Raw genomic sequence first — 17,983 nt, forward strand, 5'->3', positions numbered from 1 at the left:
ATTCCTTTCAAAAACTATCTTTCCATCAGCTTTTTGTCTTATTTGTATCCAATGTTGCAGTCTATTTCACTGCTTCACTTGTCAAGTTCTCGGCTGCAACAGCTCCTTACCCAGGTTTAACTTTGTTACAAAAAAACCAAAAAACACCCTGGTACCATGCACATACAATTCTCGGCCAAGAGCAGGACAACACTTTTGTTCAAAACACAGTACAGCAGAAAAAGGACAAACACACTATGCAAATCCATAGCACATTATATTTTTATGCTAATGGGTCCTTTTTTAACATCCTCCCACCCCCAGACATTTGGCAAGCTATTAGGATACATGTTTGGAAGCACCTTTTCCAGACTAATATAATAATACAAGAGCCACACTTCTAACATTTACCACCTACAGATCCAAGCTTCCCCTGAAGGAAACACAGATTAACTGCAGACCACAGTCACACTTCACAGCCACAGACAACACTACCACTTACAAGGTTTCATCTTACTCTGCTGGAATGTAGGCTGGTTCAGTCCAGATGTGCTCAGCTTCCTTTGCACGAATGGGTCATTGTTCACTGCAGGAAGGCCCAGGGCTCCAGTTCCTATGCCAGTCAGGCTACCCGTAGTAAGACCACCTACTGAAAAGCAAACCTGTAGTAAGACCACTTACTGAAAACAAGCAATTGGTCATCTCATTGCACCCTCACAGTATCCACTTACCACTCCTCCTAGCACTCGTCATTTCCAAGAACTCAGAGTTTTATAGCCTCATTGCTGTCTAATATCAAGCAGTTTTAACATAAGCAGTTCTTAATCTCTGTACCAACCTAAATTAAGGCTGCTATATTTGTCAAAACACTCATCCTCTTTACTCAAATCTCTTACCTATTGCAGCTCCAACATTCTGAAGTACTGTTTCAGCAATGACCCAGGAGTGAGGGCTCTTCACTCCATATCAGAGTGTAACTCCCTTCCCTATGACACAGCTGTTTGTCCAGTGTGACTTGCCACCCTTAAAGGGAAGGAAGCACCCAACCCTCCCTTAAGGGGTGGGCTGTCACATTTAGTATTTCCAACCACAGAAACAACAGTGCCTTAGCTGCGCCCTGTCACAAACAAACCACTCCACCGAAGAGCAGTACCTGGAAGCTGTGAGGAAAGCCCTCCGATGCCACTGAAACCGGTTGTCTGGTTTTGGGTGGAAAGAGGTGGGAAGGCTTTTGCTGGTGACTGAGGAGTGCTGAATGCAGAGCCCAGGTTTGGAGGGAAGCCTTGCATGCTCTGGGTGTGGGGAGCAGCTGAGCCACCTAAACTAAGAGAGGCCATTCCTGCAAGCGAGTCGATCTGGATGAAGAAAGGAAGATTATACAGACATCCATAAACCACAACCCAGATGATTTTTGCCATGTTTTGTACAAAGACGGCTACATATCAAAACATTTCTGAGAAAAGCTCTTCTGCATGGTTACTGTAAATTCTGAAGTCACCCAAAAGATCAGTTTGTTTACAGAATGCACTCTTTTCTTCTGCAATCCCATGAAATCCTATTCTCTCACAGGTTCTACAGAAAACCTGACTGTTCCACAGTCTGTAGCTGAGTGTAACACAACAGTAAATGCTTACAATAAATAGCATTTACTTCTACTTGCAGATTTTTGTACTAGAGTAGTTTATGCTCTGCAGTTTGCAACCTCAGTCCACACCTCACGACTTAGAAAGCTGTTTCATTTCAAACTTCAGAGTATTTTTGACTGTCTGAAGGACCCTATTATGCCAACTTTTCACAGCTAAATACCTGAATGAAGTCTACAATAAAAAACATTAAGACCTGGTTTATGAATAGGAGGGAAGGCACAATACAGTCTGCCAAAGCAGTAAGTTACAGAACTGACTAGGAACAGCAGAAAATGGTATTATCTACCCAGAAGACAACATGACAACAGAGTAAAAATTGCTGCTGTTTGTTCATATGAGTTATTTGTAGCAGGATGCCAAGATATTTGCTACATCTGATGAACAACTTCAATGAAGCAACAATTCACAAGAAAACCATTGTCTGCATTTAGTTTACATAATCTACTGACAATTCAGTCATTCTTAAATGCTGAATTGTCACTATTTAATGTGAAATACTTTTCACCAGTTAAAAATCTGCCATTGAATGTAATTGCTAGAAGCAAAACCTGTCTGTAATGTGTTGCTCCCAGAGGAGGAAGGGATGATGAGTGGCAGGGATTAACTGAAATGTACCTTGTTTTTAAAAGAGCAGTTCAGTTGAGAGCTGAAGAGCCCCAGTTATAACAAGTCCTTATGCTCTAGCACTGTGGCTTGGCCCGTGAAGCTACAAACAAGACACATCAGGTTCAAAGGCAGTGCTTAATTCTCAGAAGTCCTAGTAAATTTTAGCACTTTAAAAGAAAGCCTCAGTTATTCAAAGTAAACCAAATATCTGTCCCTCCTCAGTGCTCCCATCCTATAACACTTCACAGTTACTTCTTACAGACATCAGTGAAGTCAAAGACAGTTCTGAACTACATCCCTCAGCCACCATTCTCTAGTTACAAGCAAGCTATCAAGACATGCAAGCACAAAACTACGTGAGCCAGATGATGTTTGACTTAGTCCTGCAGAAAGAGCTCAGCTAATACAGTAGAACTAGCACTAAATCAACAGCATCTTCTGCAAATGCAGCATGTGCCTGTTGTACCTGCACAGGAGAGATGGCATCCAAGCTGCTGGCGCTGGGCGGGCGTCCCTTGGGCATGACTCCAGGCGGGGGCTGCCGAGCCTTGTTCATGACATTACTGCAGTTTGCTACCATGGTGAGGATGGTCTCTGACAGCTCCTGAGAAACACTCCTGGGATGGGGAAGGACAGCACTGAGCCATGGAACATTCGCAAAAATAAGGCCATTAACTTATTTGATTTTCCTAGAGAAATTGAGGCCATATTTCACAAAAAGAAGCTGCAAAACCCCAGCACAAGCTACATTTTGTTATTAGAAAAACTTGCCTTAGATCATTTCCCAAGACAAACAGTTATATTTAAATAGAAAAGTTTAAACTCTGGTTCTACAACAACCTCCAACAGACTATTACTTTGTTTTTAAAGATCCAAATACTCCTTTACAGTTACACCAGCAAGTAAGGGCTTACAGAAGGCCGGCATATGGACTACATGGCTCCTGGAAGAGCCTTTGTCTGCTGTTGTCCACATTACGGGCTATATAGCAGCTTAGCCTCAGGAATTAAAATACAGATAGTGATTCTGTGATCCCTTGTTCAAATCTGCCCCTCAAGGCTTCTTCCTGCACCAAAACTTCACCATTTATGGTTACTCTCATTCTGAATCTCATTACACACAAGGTCTCTCTAAAAGATGAGATACATGGGCTATGTACTCACAGACAAAAAAAGAAGAGGTAAATACCACCACCTGCTTCACTAAAACTCATCTGTCTACAGACTGAAAGACGTGCTTCACACACGGGCACTACACGCTAGCAGAGACAGGAAATTTAACTATTCAAGGAAAATATAACCAAAAACCATCAGAAAACTCAAACTTAGGCACAAAGTCATTGCACAACCCAGAGCAGCCAGTACCTCTTTCCAAAGTGTTCCATGTCTGACTGCCAGGTTCCCAAACTGGAAGGAAAGCCAGCTCTGTTGCTGACTTACCTAACCACAGACATAATAACAGAATACTAACATTTTCCTTTTGGGAAAAACAGCAAATTATTTATGCTTTCCTGAACTTCAGTTATACCTCTTTGGTGAAGACAGCTAAAGCTGCAGATTCCTTCCTGTAATGGAGCAACTATCCGAATACAACTTGGTTGTTCTGTTAACATTGTCTGAATATTCCTCATTTCAACTCAATTTTCACAAGCTTTTACTGCTCAACTCTTAGGATGAGGGAAAAAAGAACAAAGGAACCATGCTGGTGATTAAGGCAGAAGAAGTGAAGATTAGCCTTCAGCTTTGGTAGGTATCCTGTTATGGGACACACAGAATTAGTTAAGGGCAGCCAGCTGTTTTTCAGAGTCAGTGATCCACTATGGAGTGCGGGGAAAATTCCCCCCATGAGAGATGGGAATCTGGGGGGGGTACCATGGGTAACCAGGTTTCCATACAGGGCAATGGACATGTTTATAACTGTTTCACAAACTGGCTCCTTTACACTCTTGACAACCTCTCACCAGAGCCTTGCTTCAAAGACTTCAAAACAAACGGCCTTGGGGGGAATGTATGGAAATGCAATCAGAAATCTACCTTTAAAAAACCCCAAAGAGATTTCTTTTTCAGAAAGTGCAACCCGACCTGAAGACAGAGCTCTGAGCTTGGCACACAGTAGAGTCAGTATCTACAGTATGTATTTTCCCTCACCTGAGCCACTCTCAGAAATCTCATTTAAATGTATGTAGGACCAGATGAAATGCACCACAGGATTTTTTCTGATACAGGAGGCATTTCAAGACCATACAGCACTTCAGTCAGCCATGAATGGGTCATGGGAGTCTACAGTTCACATGTGGTTACCAACCTCTGTCTTTTGCCCTCCTCCTTTTTGGGGGGTTAAATTTGCAGTCTTTATGCTTAAATACTACAACATGCTTTTGCAAAACTAATTCCAACTTGCCGTAGATAGATAATATGGCAGCTCAGAATGAGGACAAAGACAGACTTACAATCCCTGAGTTGGATATTTATGGTGACTGGTTAGGCCATTTGTGCTTTGGAAAGAACCACTAATGTTTTGTTCCACCATCTAGGCAGACTTAAGATTAACTTTTCTATCATGTCAAGAGACACACTGCTGTATCAAGTTGCAAACATCACAGTATTTTTAGATAGCACAGAACTGCAGGTTTTCTGGAAAAAAAAAACCAAACCAAAATCCCAAACCAACCAATCAACCAACAAACCCAAAACCCACAAAAGAACCCAGTCTGCATTTCAGGCAAATGAAGTTGGAGGGCTGAGAGCCAGGGACCAGAGTCTGGAGCAACAAAACTGCCTCTGTAAGGGAAGTTCCAGCTTGCTGGAATCACATGTTCATTTCTCTTACTCTTTTTCCCCCCAAACACTTTTTTACAAAGTGGGAACAAGACTTTTCATTCCTGAGGCACAGGTACACTGAAGCCCCTTCCCTGCTTGAGACAAGGACTGATAAGAAATGACCATTCCCCACACTGACACCCTTGGACATCATCATGTGGAGAAGGCACTGCTGCCCTCTCAACTCACTGCAGCTCCACGAGGGAAGGACTTCTCATAAGCACCTTATTAATAAATTACATGGTTGGTCAGCCTGTGGTGCCTGCAACCAAGCCTGACTTCACTGTAAAAACACTCAGTAATAGAAGGAACACTGATTTCTTTTTGTAGACTCACTGTTACATGATGCCACAACTGCAGTGCTCACCAGTGATAAACAACCTGCACCAAAAATAAGTCTCAGAACATGCGGGGACCTGGTGGCTAAAAAAAAGTGTCTCCCAGGTCACAAAACAAGACAAGAACTAACTACAGCCTAATTAAAGAGCAGGCTCCTATACCAACAGATTTAGGAGATGCAGGCTTCAGCTAGTGAAGTGCAACTACCCTCCCAAATGTATTTCATATTTACTGTGATTTTAACCTGCTAGTCTTTACAACGCCTGCTTCCATTTGCGACTGAAACCTAAGCTAATCAAAGCAATTGCTTCATGAAAGAAATCCAAGCTTTTTCTTTCTAAAGCTCAAAGAGAATAACTAATAGAAAATGACTGCAAGTAGGTCACATTCTTGTATAAAAGGGAATAAAAGTAGCTATAAAAAGAAACCACAGGCTGTGAGAATTGTGCCAGTAGAGAACTAGTGGCGTTTGGAATTAATGGAATAAATAAAACTCGGTAACACATTAAAATTCAGAACACAATGGCATTAGATGCAATTCAAATCTACAGTTAACTATTAAACCTCTAAAACACAGACACTGCAGAATGCAAAAGAAGGAATATAAGTTCATTTGAGAACTACAGTCTCAAAAGATGTGCTTTGACTTGAAAATTAAGAGCTATCTTTTCTGACTAAAACATGTGCTAGATAATTTTATTTTAGAAACAGTCTTTGAACTTCAATTGCAGAGGTTCCAGCAGAAAACAGGAAGTCTTTTCTCCTAAAGTCTTACAGGTACCTCACCTTCTCTTTCAGGCCCAATACTCACTATTGGAACCCTGTGTTGGTACTAATTTCCTACTATCTACATGAGAGCCATCAATCATCCTGGGTACCTTTAAAGATGTTTCTTATCACTTTCAAGACCACACTGGTTAAGCCAAAGGACACACTATAAACCCCAGATTATGTAACACACTTGGACATGGCAGCCTCATTTGGTGCCAAAATGTAGCAGCACAACAAGCCCCATCTCCAGCTTCCAGTCACTCAGGCTCACACATTGCACTATGCTGCCTCTCATTACCTCTGAAATATTGCTGCAGTTCAACACACTTTGATCTGACAGCGGTAAGAAACAACACCACAGATGTTTTACAATTTTCAGTCACATTTACTATGTGTGTATATAGCATTTAAAGACTGATTTGTCCAACTGCAGTTTCCATCAGCCCTGTATCCTACCCCTGCCTCTAGCAGCTCTCAAATCCAAACCCTTTTCTTTTGACTTCAGCTAAACAATCTGATCTGCAAGAGATGTTCAACATTTTCCATCTTTGACTACTTTGAGTCTCAAAGACAACAGAAGTTACACACATCTAGTTTCAGTCTCAATTACACAATCACCACTCCCCACTTTTCTCCTACACATAAGGATGGCGTAAGTCCTTTGTGCCAAAGCAGTTACCACACAGAAACATTTGGTTAACATAATCACAAAATCTGTTATAAAGCCACTGTTTTCCAAGATGCTGTCTCATTCTGTAGCCATGGCCTGGATTCCTTTGTCTGAATTACAGCCCTACATCTATCTAGTCATTAACAACTGATTATCAGACTAACCAGACAGCCTCCAGTCGCCAAGATCAGCTCACCTGTTTGATGATAAGGACAATCCTCAAGCTCTTGTGATCTAGCCTACAACAGAAGCTTCAATGCAAAATTAAAAGTACTCCTGCAGCTATCCCTGCAAGTTTATACACTCTCATTAACCCTATCCTCCACATGAAACTCCAAACCAGCTGTGACAGAAAGCTACCTGCAAATGGATTACTCTTTTAGCAGAAGCAACGTAATTCTTACCCAGCACAAGCTTGCAGACAAGCCAACATAGTCGCCAAGGTTTCTGGAGGAAGCTGAGCACTTTTGGGCTGATCCTTTTCTGGAGCAAGGCCACCCAGGATAGATGGACATCTTCTCTTAAGGAAAGTCATACAGGCCTGGATGAAAGGTTCCTGAGGAAAAAAAGTTATCTTAATCTCCCAAACCACATCCAAGACACTATTTCAAACTCGGCAATTGCACCATGGAAATAATTGCACTAAGCTACTATAGTTCAGTAAAAAAGTTGAACTATCAGACTATGGACACTTTTGACAACTTTAACGCTACTTAGAAAATTGTTAAAGTGACTTAAGTTAGGCACTGACAAGAGTAAAAAAATAAAGAGAAAAATCCTGCTTTACCCCATGCTCCCGAATTTTATCTGTGAGCCATTTGTCAAGTTTGAGGTATTCCCGTCGAGAGGCAAGTGCAGCAAGGTCAATAACAAAGGCAAATGGAGTACCATTTAGCAGCATTGACAAGGCCTAAAGAAAGAAAATCAGAAGACTACTAGTGAAGACACACAGATACCCTTTCTCCTTTCTTTTCTTTCTAGTTCCCATACATGTTTTAGTAGAGGTCTTATTATGACATGCTGCTATGCTTTCTCTGTCAACAAAGTCTGGCACTATCAACTTCACTTACAGCTCGCTTGTGAGACAAATAAGCAAGAGCTCTGATTTGAAATCACAACTTCACCTTCTTTGAAGTGATCTTGTGCTGAGAGTTTTAAACTCCTCTGTGATATGAAAAACCACAAGCAAGTGGTCAAGAGATACCAAAGTGATATTGCTACGAAGTTAAGCAGAACAATCTAGCATTTTCCTGCAAACAGAGCTCAACCACTTCCGAGATACTTGGAATATATCTGCTCCAAGAGGTCATCTCTGAACACTGCAGTTGCTACAACAAAACTGACTTCAAGCAGCAGCTGGTGCTCTTGCACTTTGAGACACCCAATTATTTTGCACCTAACTTTAGGAAGCAATAAAGGCCCCAAAGTTAGTCATAACTTTCAGTCTTTTGTCAATGTATAAAATCTAAGAACTAGTAGCATTCTCAATAAATCCCCATTCCATTATGTTTAGCAGTGCCACCTTCACACAAACATCTGACATTTCCTACATTCTCATTTCAATAATATTCAAGGTTAAAACAGTCAAAATTCTTCCTGGATTCACACAGCAAGCAGTTCTGCTGTGCTGCTTCCTAAAGTACTTGTCAGCTAAGCCATGATAACCAATCCCACTGCAAATACCAAGTACAATGTCTTGGGCTCACAATAGGACAGGCTGGAAGCATCTGGAGTCAGATACCAAAACTCAGCTGAAGAGTACTTTAAGTCACATGAACGTAGGCTTTTTTTTTATGGTGAGGGACAGCAGCCACAAATAAATTCAGACATGCCTAAAGAATGCAATCCTTCCTAAATTAGTCTAAGTTAAGCTTAGCTTTTGTTAAAAGATAAGCAAGTCAGCATAAGGCAGCAGACAAAAAAAAAAAGGTAGTATTTTGAAAAACTCACCTTCAAGTCTTGCGCCACATCAAGAATACGTGACAATTTTGCCTGGTCATACTGCTCCCCTCTCATGTACCATTCTGCCATGGCATGCATGATAAGCTGACGAATTGAAGGAGACTGACCCTGAGGAGAATTAAATCAGGATTGTACTTCATGATTCTAGTAAAAGGACCTATTATGTGAACATTCAACAGGGTATTTTACAACTAAAAACCTTAACATACAAACATATTTACTCTTTAGCTTCAGAACTTGTTTCTGATTTTAACTCTTTCTATGCAAAACTGAACCACCCAGGAGCTACAAGTAAATGATGTAGCTGACTGCAAGTGGTAGATACATACATCCCCAGCTCTTTCCTACCACTGTCCAGGACCAATTCCTCTCTATCATAGGCAAATCACTTTTTGACTACACAAATATTTACAAAATGTTATGCCTGACAGGATATTCTGAAGTGAAAATTCAGTACCACACCTTTAAAAAGGAAAACACAGTATCTAGATCATTGCTCATAAAGGGGCAATTTCAAAATACAGCACAAGTAACATTTTTACAGCAGCAAGGGTTTTGTTTAAAGGAAAAGTGTCATGGAATGGCACCATGTCCCATGGCAATCATCATTCAGTGTCCTTATCTCAGACCTATCCTGTGGAAAAATTGCCTCTTCTGCCATTTCAAGACCACATGCAAAAAGCACTTCACATCTACTCTACCCCCCATCCTTCAATTTGAAGACTTCCATCAGGAAAATATAAAACATTCACAGCACGACCTCAGAGGTCAAGCTTCTTGCCATTAACTCTACTCTAGATGAACAGGGAAACATGTTGGCTAATAAAGATTCCCTCCGACCTCAGAGACTTCCTCACTTTAAATTTTACATGATTCCTCTTCTTTAACTACTAGTGCACACAATGATGAAGGCCACACCAAACAAAACATCCATTAGAAGTATGGGTTTTGCATATACTGCTACCATATCTCTACATGGAAGCTCTCCTTGAAAAAGCCCAGCAGTCAGCCCCAAGTTTTCAGAAAACACCCAGACTCTGAAAACTTCTGGAGCAGGTAATTTCCTAATGTCTAGAATAGCTTTCATCTTTTTGGCAAGTACAAAGGAGATTATTTTGGTTTAAACCTTCTCACCTCTGACTACTTCAAGTTTTTACACTTTAAATGTGTGAGGTCGAGAGTTGAGGGGGCAGGCTAGGTGATGCTGTTGTGAGGGTTTTGGGGGTTTCTTTTGGGTTGTTTGGTTTTGCATTTTTTTCTTAAAATAAAACTGTGGTCAACTTTGTTTAAAGCTAAAGGTTTAAAAAGCGAAACTTAACTTGGGTGTCTGTAATTTTCCAGGAATATTTTCTCAGTGAATATTATTGAAAACCAAACCATAACAGTTTGTTTCAAGTCAGGGTAGAGACATCCCATTATTTTGGTTAAATCATGGATCATTTACCCCTTGGGTTTTAAACTCACCAGTTCATAAACCAATATAAACATTGTTGTAAGCGTTCAACCCATTTAACAAGCTTTCAAGTTACAAGAACAGACCAGAGTGAGAATCCTTACCTGTCCATGCCATGCATAGTGCAAAATGATGGCTGAGTTGGGATGGTTGCCAAGGAAAATTGGCATGAGGGTGGAGATGAGTTCATGGCGCAAGGTGTGCCAGGACGTGTTGATCTGCAGTAAGGCCAATACCAGCATATCTGGGCAATGCTTGATAGGAAAACTGAAGAGCTGCTTCACCTGCTCATACTGCCCCACTTCTGCCAATCGTAACAGAGACTCAATCAAATCCAGGCTCTTCCTAACAAAAGAGAAGAAAAAACAAACAGACAACCCCCACAAAGTTAGCAAGCAGCAAGTTTACAGGATCCTGGATTCAAGTATTTTATGGTAGCACCTGTAAGGACATAAAAAGCAACACCCACTGCAAAAAACCTGACACCGCAGCTCTTATCATGTACAATTAAGACTGCAAGAAACCATAAAAAATAACTCAAGATCTTAGGAGCTCCTAGTTATGTTAGGGAGGAGATGGAACTGAAAGCTGATGTTGAAGAAATTCAGCTTGAGCTGGGTCACTTGGATAATGGAACTTGACACATACTTCCAGCAATGGAATACACTTTTTAAAACATCTTAGAGTCCCCATTTGTGGAAGTTAGTGAAGAGACTCTACTTGTTTTGCCTGCCTTACAGACAAGTGATCATTGCCCTTTTACTTGCATTCCTCATCCTTGAATTCCCTATTCTGGGCGGTATAGTTGAAAAAGAAGCAAGCATCTGTACTGAAAGCTACACGGGTACCTCAAAAAAGGGTGTAAAGGTCAGCTCAAAGTCACACCAGTCAGCTTCATGCAGTAACTCACCAATAGCCACATACATTTACTAATTAAATTTTAGGACTTCTTTCATACAAGTTTCTCTAATATCATACTGGGAAAGACAGATTTAAGTTTCAAAATCACCCCCTCTATCCCCTCCTTTCAGCTTGCAGGATGTGCCAAAACACATCAGCAGACACTTTAAAGAAGCCAAAGACTCCAACAAAAGCAAGGTATTATGGAAGTACACAGGAAGTTTGATACTGTGAACAGTTTCACCAATCAAACATGTCACACATACTAATGCTTGATCTACTGGTATGTACACAACAGCAATAAATCTGGCTGCATGAAGATAAAACCACCTTTGACCAGACAATTAATCTCACTCTATGTATGAAAAGCAGTTGAGAGCAGGTTTATTACCATGTAGCAATTTCTCGATTGTCATCCTCTGGTGGTGCTTTCAGGATGTCTGTGGCAACAGTATGGCAAGGGTAGTCAGCAAAACAGAAGATGTCAGGGTTTATGAGGGAATGTTGGATGAAGGAGAGCTGGAATAACAAAAGATGTCAGAAATAGTTTAGACATTAGATTTTCAGGGTTCCTTCCACTTATCAAGTGCCACATTTTGAGATATATAAATCAAATCAACCAAGCAGCAGGGATGAGCCAAGCTTCACTGTGTGTTTTAAGCAAGGTTGAACCTCACACTTCTAGAATTGGAGAATGATGGGTGTACACATGCTGAGGATACTTTGCAAGAAGCCTTTTAGTGTAACCAGGTAAGCACTCCAGAGCACTGCCATGCAGCAGCAGTTCCATGCTCAGCTGCACTACACCCCAGAACTCTGCTGTGGCCAAAGGCAGGGTCACAGTGCACAGCAAGTGACCATGTCACACACAGTGCAGGCAATCATACATGGTACTTCTGCAATACACCTGAGGCTTGTGCCTTACAGGCCAAGGTCTCCAATGAGGATTATCTAAACATTCACACTACTAATCTCCATTTATCATTCGAGAAACTCAGGAATTTTGCAAATATTCTACAGAGAGAGCAAAAATGTTGGTAAACATACCTGGCCCTCTGCATGCTTCCAAGGTCTGTATATGGCATTAACTGGAAACACCTCCATGCCCAGCCCTCTCTGGATGCCAAAAACTACAATTTGCAGGCCCTTGCTATCACGAATCTGAAATCCCGGATGGTCCAATTCATACGTCACTACTTTGAAGTCCAGGCTAGGGTTCTGCAACCAGACAAACAAGGATTGTGAGCTTTGCACATTACCACCTTCAGTACTGTCTTGAAAGAGCCTCTCTTCATCAGTATTGTACCCAGCTTAACATCCACCCAACTTTTAGCTGAAAGCAAGGGTTTTGTTTGAAAAAGAGATGTATTTATATAGTTGTGAGAATTTGATGCAAGTTAATGATTTAAACAACCCTGTGAGGTTGCACTTCCCCAGCACTACAGTAGCTGTCAGTGCTTCCAAACATTTAATTAACAATTGTTTAAACCCCCCAAACATACAGCTCCTCTCTCAGCATATTAACTTGCTCCTTTCCTAGGCTTCCACACCCTCCAATAAAAGCCAGAAGGGTCTGATCTGCTGACAAGGAGAACTTGCTCCTCCTTTTGCAAAATGTAAACTACAAGACCTTGTAAAGCACACAATATATTTTCAGGAACAGCATGAAACAATATTGATGAGGGAGCTTGGAGGAAACTGTGGCCATTATGGAACACAAACCACTCATTTCAGAGATAGGTGAGCACCAGAGACAGAGCTATTTTATGGCCCAAGGTTTAGAAAAACAAAACAGTGGCTTCTGCATAGGGAACATAGAGAAAAAATCCCATATAAGGCAAGCAAAAGAAATGGTACTCATGTGTAACTGAGCTCATTACAAAAATTGCTGCTCATAAAGCAGTGGAAAAAAAACTTCCTATTTCTATAGTGCTATCATACCTAAGAAGTAATAAAGAAGAGTTTTGGAATGAGCAGCTACAAAGATACTTTCATTTTCATCACTGATACCTACAGTAAGAAGTTTTCCAAAACAAGGTCTCTGATGCACAAAACCTTCCACTGTCATAAATACACTGAAACACAAAAACCCTTAGAGAACACATGCTGGAATACATGGGAGCAGTGTGGAATGAATCTCAAACTGTACCCAAGCTACCCATTCAAGTAGCTTCCATTTCCCAGAATTCCTCAAAATTTTCTTGTTCATGAGGGGAAAAAAACCCCAGCATTTAGGCACCTAGAGAGATTCAAAGCTATTTGGGCTGCTGGGGAGCTTAAAAAGGTTTGTGATCATAGTGAGATATGCCCTGTTTTATCCATATGAAAGACCAAGATGCTCACAAGACTTACCAGCTCTTTAAGAACATCAATCAACACCTCCACATTCCAGGTATGGGCTTGGCTTCCGTCACTCTTATCTTTGCCATCACTCCAAATCCCACTGCCAGGAGCCGAAATAGACTGCAAGTCAAATACACTGAATCAAGCACTAGTAAAAAATAAAGCAATCTCAACACCCACTGGCTACAGAACTCCCTGCACTAGAAAGGTACAAACAGAAGTTCAGACTAGTTATGACATCAGTTTAACACTCTGAGGATCTTTCATTCATGCAAGTGTTACAACATTTAGAGCAGAACAGTCAGAAACACAAGTATTGAATAATACAAGCAATTGTTAAATTCCTAGAAGCCAGCATTTTAACTCCTCCTTCTGCTGAAATATAACCCCCAGGAGAACAGGCACTCACTTGTAATGAAATACCATCTGTCAATCCTGAATGAGTTCGAGCCATCATCCCCAAAACCCTGGCAACCTGGGCAGCCGTGACTTCCCGAACACCAAACTGCATGATTATGTTGCGACATTCTTCAACACTAAGATGCAACAAAACACAGAGATCTTAGAGGAAAGCAGGTTTCACTGCAGCACAACATAAGACTTCAGCCCAATTAGTCAAATGATCCAACATAACAAAATTCCAGGACAATCAAGAAGAAAAGCACTCTAGACAATCAGTGCAATTATTTCAATGAAATGCACTGTGCCACGTTTCCAGTTCAAAGCCAGGTGTACTGAAGTGACAGGGATGTCACAGAGATGTTTCACAGACTATGCTCTGTCAAAGCAAAAGCACAGGGTAGGTTTAGCACTCTTCTTGCTTAAAAGCACTTCCACTACTGATCTGTGATACAGAGCTTCAGAGACTCAAGTTTTCTGCTATCTAAAAGCAAAACAAAGGCTTTGAGAATGCACATTTCAAAATGCTGACATGCACTCTTCAAAGGTAGGCCGTGAACGTTTGCCCTTCAGCCTGATACAAACTATGGCATCCCTGAGCAGAGGGCATCACTAAAAACCTCCCAGGAGACAAGAGAGAAAACAAAGAGCAGATACCTGAGTTTCAACTTCAGAACTGAAGGCTTTTTTTGCACTTTTTTTTCCATTTTATATATACTTCATAACTAGGCTAGAAGATTTATATAGCATGAGTATATAAACTGTTTTTTTTAACAGGCATGTGTTAACAAAGGAAATAATTCAGTATCTTCCAACACATGGTGTTTTTTCTTCTTAGTTTAAACAGAAACTCATGTGAATACCTTTGAGATTTCATCACCTCCCCAAAGTAATCAATAGTCTTTCTCTTAAAATACAGAATAATTTATTTCTACCTTATGCTTCTTACAAAAAAAAGTAGATTAGCTTCATTCTGAGGGCTAAGTTTTGCAAGAGTAAGTTCCTCCAATAGTCTAGTGGGATTTAGCTGGAATTTATGTCTACCCAGACACTTTTATTTTCACTTATGAAAGGGTGATGGTCAAATTTTTATGAAATCTTCACAAGCAATGTGAATCCTTTTACGTAGCACTTCTTACCATGACAAAATTTCACACAGTGTCTACAGGCATGTAATACACATTAGAAGGAAGCAAAATACAATCAGAATTCAAATAATACTTGGTAAGATTCTACTTATTTTAGTAGTTAAAGCGCTCTTTACCTTTTACCTCAAGAAACAAGAAAGAAAACCACCACCACCCAAAGTGACATGCTTGAAAATTTCATTTTCCTACAAACCTTGCACAAAAGCCATAGCCAACTTCTTGCATGAAATCTGCCAGAGAACTCTCCATCATGGTTTTGGCTATCCCTCCAGAATCAGGCAGGATCCTGTCCATTAGAATGTCCCGTTTTTCAGGGTAGAGAAGTGGTGCAAGCACCACAGGGCAACGCTCCTGGGGAAAATCTAAAAGCAAGAGTAACAAAGTGTCAAAACATCAGCTGCATGTGAAAGAGTATTCAAAATTTTCAAAATTATTCCACTGCTGTGCTAGAGTTGGCCTGCTGCTGCAGAAATCAAGAAGGCACGGATGTAGCATCCCTCCATCCCATTTTCAGTTCTCTCCTGGCACTGGGATATTCTTAGGGAAGAAGAATGTAGACTAAACTAGGCTTGTGCAGGTTCACAGCAGCTCTGCAGCTGCCCAAAAGGCCAGCAGCTGTGCTGGTGTAAGTTTAGAACTAGATTGTCACTAACAGCAGTTATCCAAAAAAAGCACAAGGCAGGAAACAATACAGCAGTCCAGTAAAAGCCACTCCTCCAACTCAGGAAATATTAGGAAACAAAGGATCTGCTACCAAGTCTAAGAAATGTAGCAAAACTAAGCCAGGCACTTGAACATAGAAAGAGTAAATACTCATTTTTTTCCTTCCTGGCAGGCAAAGTTTAAGAGAGAGTAGTAATGAGAGGATCGTATCTGTGGACCAGAGTTCTGCTCACAGTGGAGAGCAGGAAAGCCACCTTGTGGGGGGGCCTTCCTGAGACAGCACCGTTGACACAGAACACCTCAATACCCTCCAGGGCTGTTCCAAGAAGAGTGCTCAACATCCCAAAGCAAAGTGTCAGGAATTACACAAGCTAATACACTGATCTTTATTAAAATACATATGAACTAAGAAGCTATATTTAAAAACTTAGAACAAATATTTTGCTCTTGTACAAATGGTAGCTTCCTCTAGGTCTGTGCAGAATGAAGGAGTGGGTTAAGTTCAATTATCATCTGGAGTCCAAATCCTCCCTAGTGTGACAGGTTTTGGAAAGGAACAGACTACAATGGTAGCTTTCAGGAAATGAACCACAGTTCAAGTCAGAAGTACCTCCCCTCACTGTTCTAGTGCTTCCTCATAGGTCTGTATCTAATATAATAAAGCAATGCTTAAATGCACCTGTTTGAAATTTGTTCCTTACTCTGTTAGAGGGTTTTCAACTACAGTGCACTGAGCTGCTTTAGTTAAATTCACAAATACCATGCCATACAAGCAAACAGAGACTTGAATATCCCTTACTCAATGTTTACTCATCAAAACTTTTCAAGAACATCAGATCACGTTACTGCTCATTGAAAGCAAACAGAACAGTGGTACTCTCCTGTCAGTTTAGAACTATGAAAATGTACTGAGTTCTAAGTCAGCAAGCTCCCCATCACTTCAGCACTCTGCACTGACAGCAAGTCATGAAAATTCATCTCAAAGTCTGCATCTGGTCAGGCTTCCTGAACAGCACCACTTACCTCTACGTAATGTTTTGAGGAAAGCGTCAATCTGCTCCTGTCCCACCCCAAAGGCTCCCTTCTGCCCAAAGAGGAGATGGGAGAGGAGAAGGTGCAGGACCTCTATTGCAATATCTTGGAAGCCACCTTCTTGATTTCCACTGACGTCTGCGTCAATGTAAGAGCGCAAAAGATCCGGGAGTTTCTGTTTGATAAACTGGGCAGCTTTTGGAAACAGAAGAGGGTAAAGTCAAAACCTGGGATTCTGTTTTAATATTAGATTCATTTAGCTAGGCACCATTCTCTTAATTTGAGCTTGTTTACCATAGGCCACAACAGTTCAGATTTAAACAGAAATCTCATACCTAAGAACTCAAATATTAACAGACAACTATAATTTAAGATATCACAATACACCAATTTGATTAATTATCAAGCAAGTCATTCATGAAAGTCCTTCAACTTCACACAAGATGACTGTCAACTACTGCCCCTCCCAATGCCACCACTAATTGCAAGGTCAGGTCAGGCAGGCACACATCTACCCATCTAGAAAGCACACTGCTGAAAAAGGCTGTCCCTGCCTGCAGCACTTTAGAAAACTTACCAAAACCTCGCAGATCTGAGCTGAAAGAGTTCAGTAAAGCCAGACCAAAAATCACCTACAAACAACAACAAACATCATAGTAAGGGGATTTTATCCTTTCTAATTTCGCAAAGTAAAAAAAAAATTTTTTTTGAAATAAGCATTCACCTACCTCTTGAACTTTACTTAATTTGATGACTTTACTCAATTGGGCAAATAAATGGGGTGAAGGCTTTAGACTCTGAAATAGGTAAGAAGAGTAACATGAAAGTTGCTTTGGGATTAATCTCATTTGCAATGTGTCAGACTATTTAGAGTCTATTTGCAAGCTTGGAATATTAGTAACTATTCTGCTGCAGGTTAACACAAAGCTTCTATGGCTAAACAACTTTCCAACTACTTTTGGATACAATTTCTCTAAAAGCTTCTTCCATATATCCCACTATTTAACCATGATCATGGCTTTCATATTGAAAGAAACAGAAGCAGTGATGATTTGTTTTGGTTCTGGTGCCATAAACAAGCCATGAAGTACCAACATTAGATCAAGTATTACAATTAAGTTTGCAGTCATTCTGAGTGATTGACTAACTCAGTTTCACAAAAAAACCCCACACCAACTAGGCAAGCTCAGGTTTTGAAAAATTTACTACAAGGGAAAACTAGCTGGTTTTCTAGAGACCAATTCAGTGCAGTT

At 40.7% G+C, this 17,983-nt stretch overlaps 1 protein-coding gene and 1 non-coding gene across 2 annotated transcripts in view; both read right to left on the reverse strand.

Annotated features, from left to right (window-relative positions):
* Positions 1-17,983, reverse strand: part of CNOT1 (CCR4-NOT transcription complex subunit 1) — a 55,627-nt gene that overhangs the window by 26,886 nt on the left and 10,758 nt on the right. Inside the window, exons 5-19 of the mRNA XM_054296229.1 lie at positions 17,459-17,527; positions 17,308-17,362; positions 16,722-16,925; positions 15,229-15,397; positions 13,898-14,024; positions 13,498-13,608; positions 12,193-12,363; positions 11,537-11,664; positions 10,350-10,590; positions 8,781-8,900; positions 7,618-7,740; positions 7,235-7,386; positions 2,698-2,848; positions 1,133-1,334; positions 482-628 (exon numbers count right to left, since the gene is read on the reverse strand). Coding sequence (XP_054152204.1) covers positions 482-628; positions 1,133-1,334; positions 2,698-2,848; positions 7,235-7,386; positions 7,618-7,740; positions 8,781-8,900; positions 10,350-10,590; positions 11,537-11,664; positions 12,193-12,363; positions 13,498-13,608; positions 13,898-14,024; positions 15,229-15,397; positions 16,722-16,925; positions 17,308-17,362; positions 17,459-17,527 — 2,170 coding nt within the window. The remainder of the gene's footprint in view (positions 1-481; positions 629-1,132; positions 1,335-2,697; positions 2,849-7,234; positions 7,387-7,617; positions 7,741-8,780; positions 8,901-10,349; positions 10,591-11,536; positions 11,665-12,192; positions 12,364-13,497; positions 13,609-13,897; positions 14,025-15,228; positions 15,398-16,721; positions 16,926-17,307; positions 17,363-17,458; positions 17,528-17,983) is intronic.
* On the reverse strand, positions 2,233-2,368 carry LOC128932889 (small nucleolar RNA SNORA50). Its single transcript, XR_008482731.1, has one exon. It is a non-coding gene; the product is annotated as a small nucleolar RNA SNORA50 (small nucleolar RNA).

Source organism: Melozone crissalis, unplaced genomic scaffold, assembly GCF_028551555.1.
Source record: "Melozone crissalis strain CALT ecotype California unplaced genomic scaffold, PUWL_Pcris_2 ptg000007l_1, whole genome shotgun sequence".
NCBI lineage: Eukaryota > Metazoa > Chordata > Aves > Passeriformes > Passerellidae > Melozone > Melozone crissalis.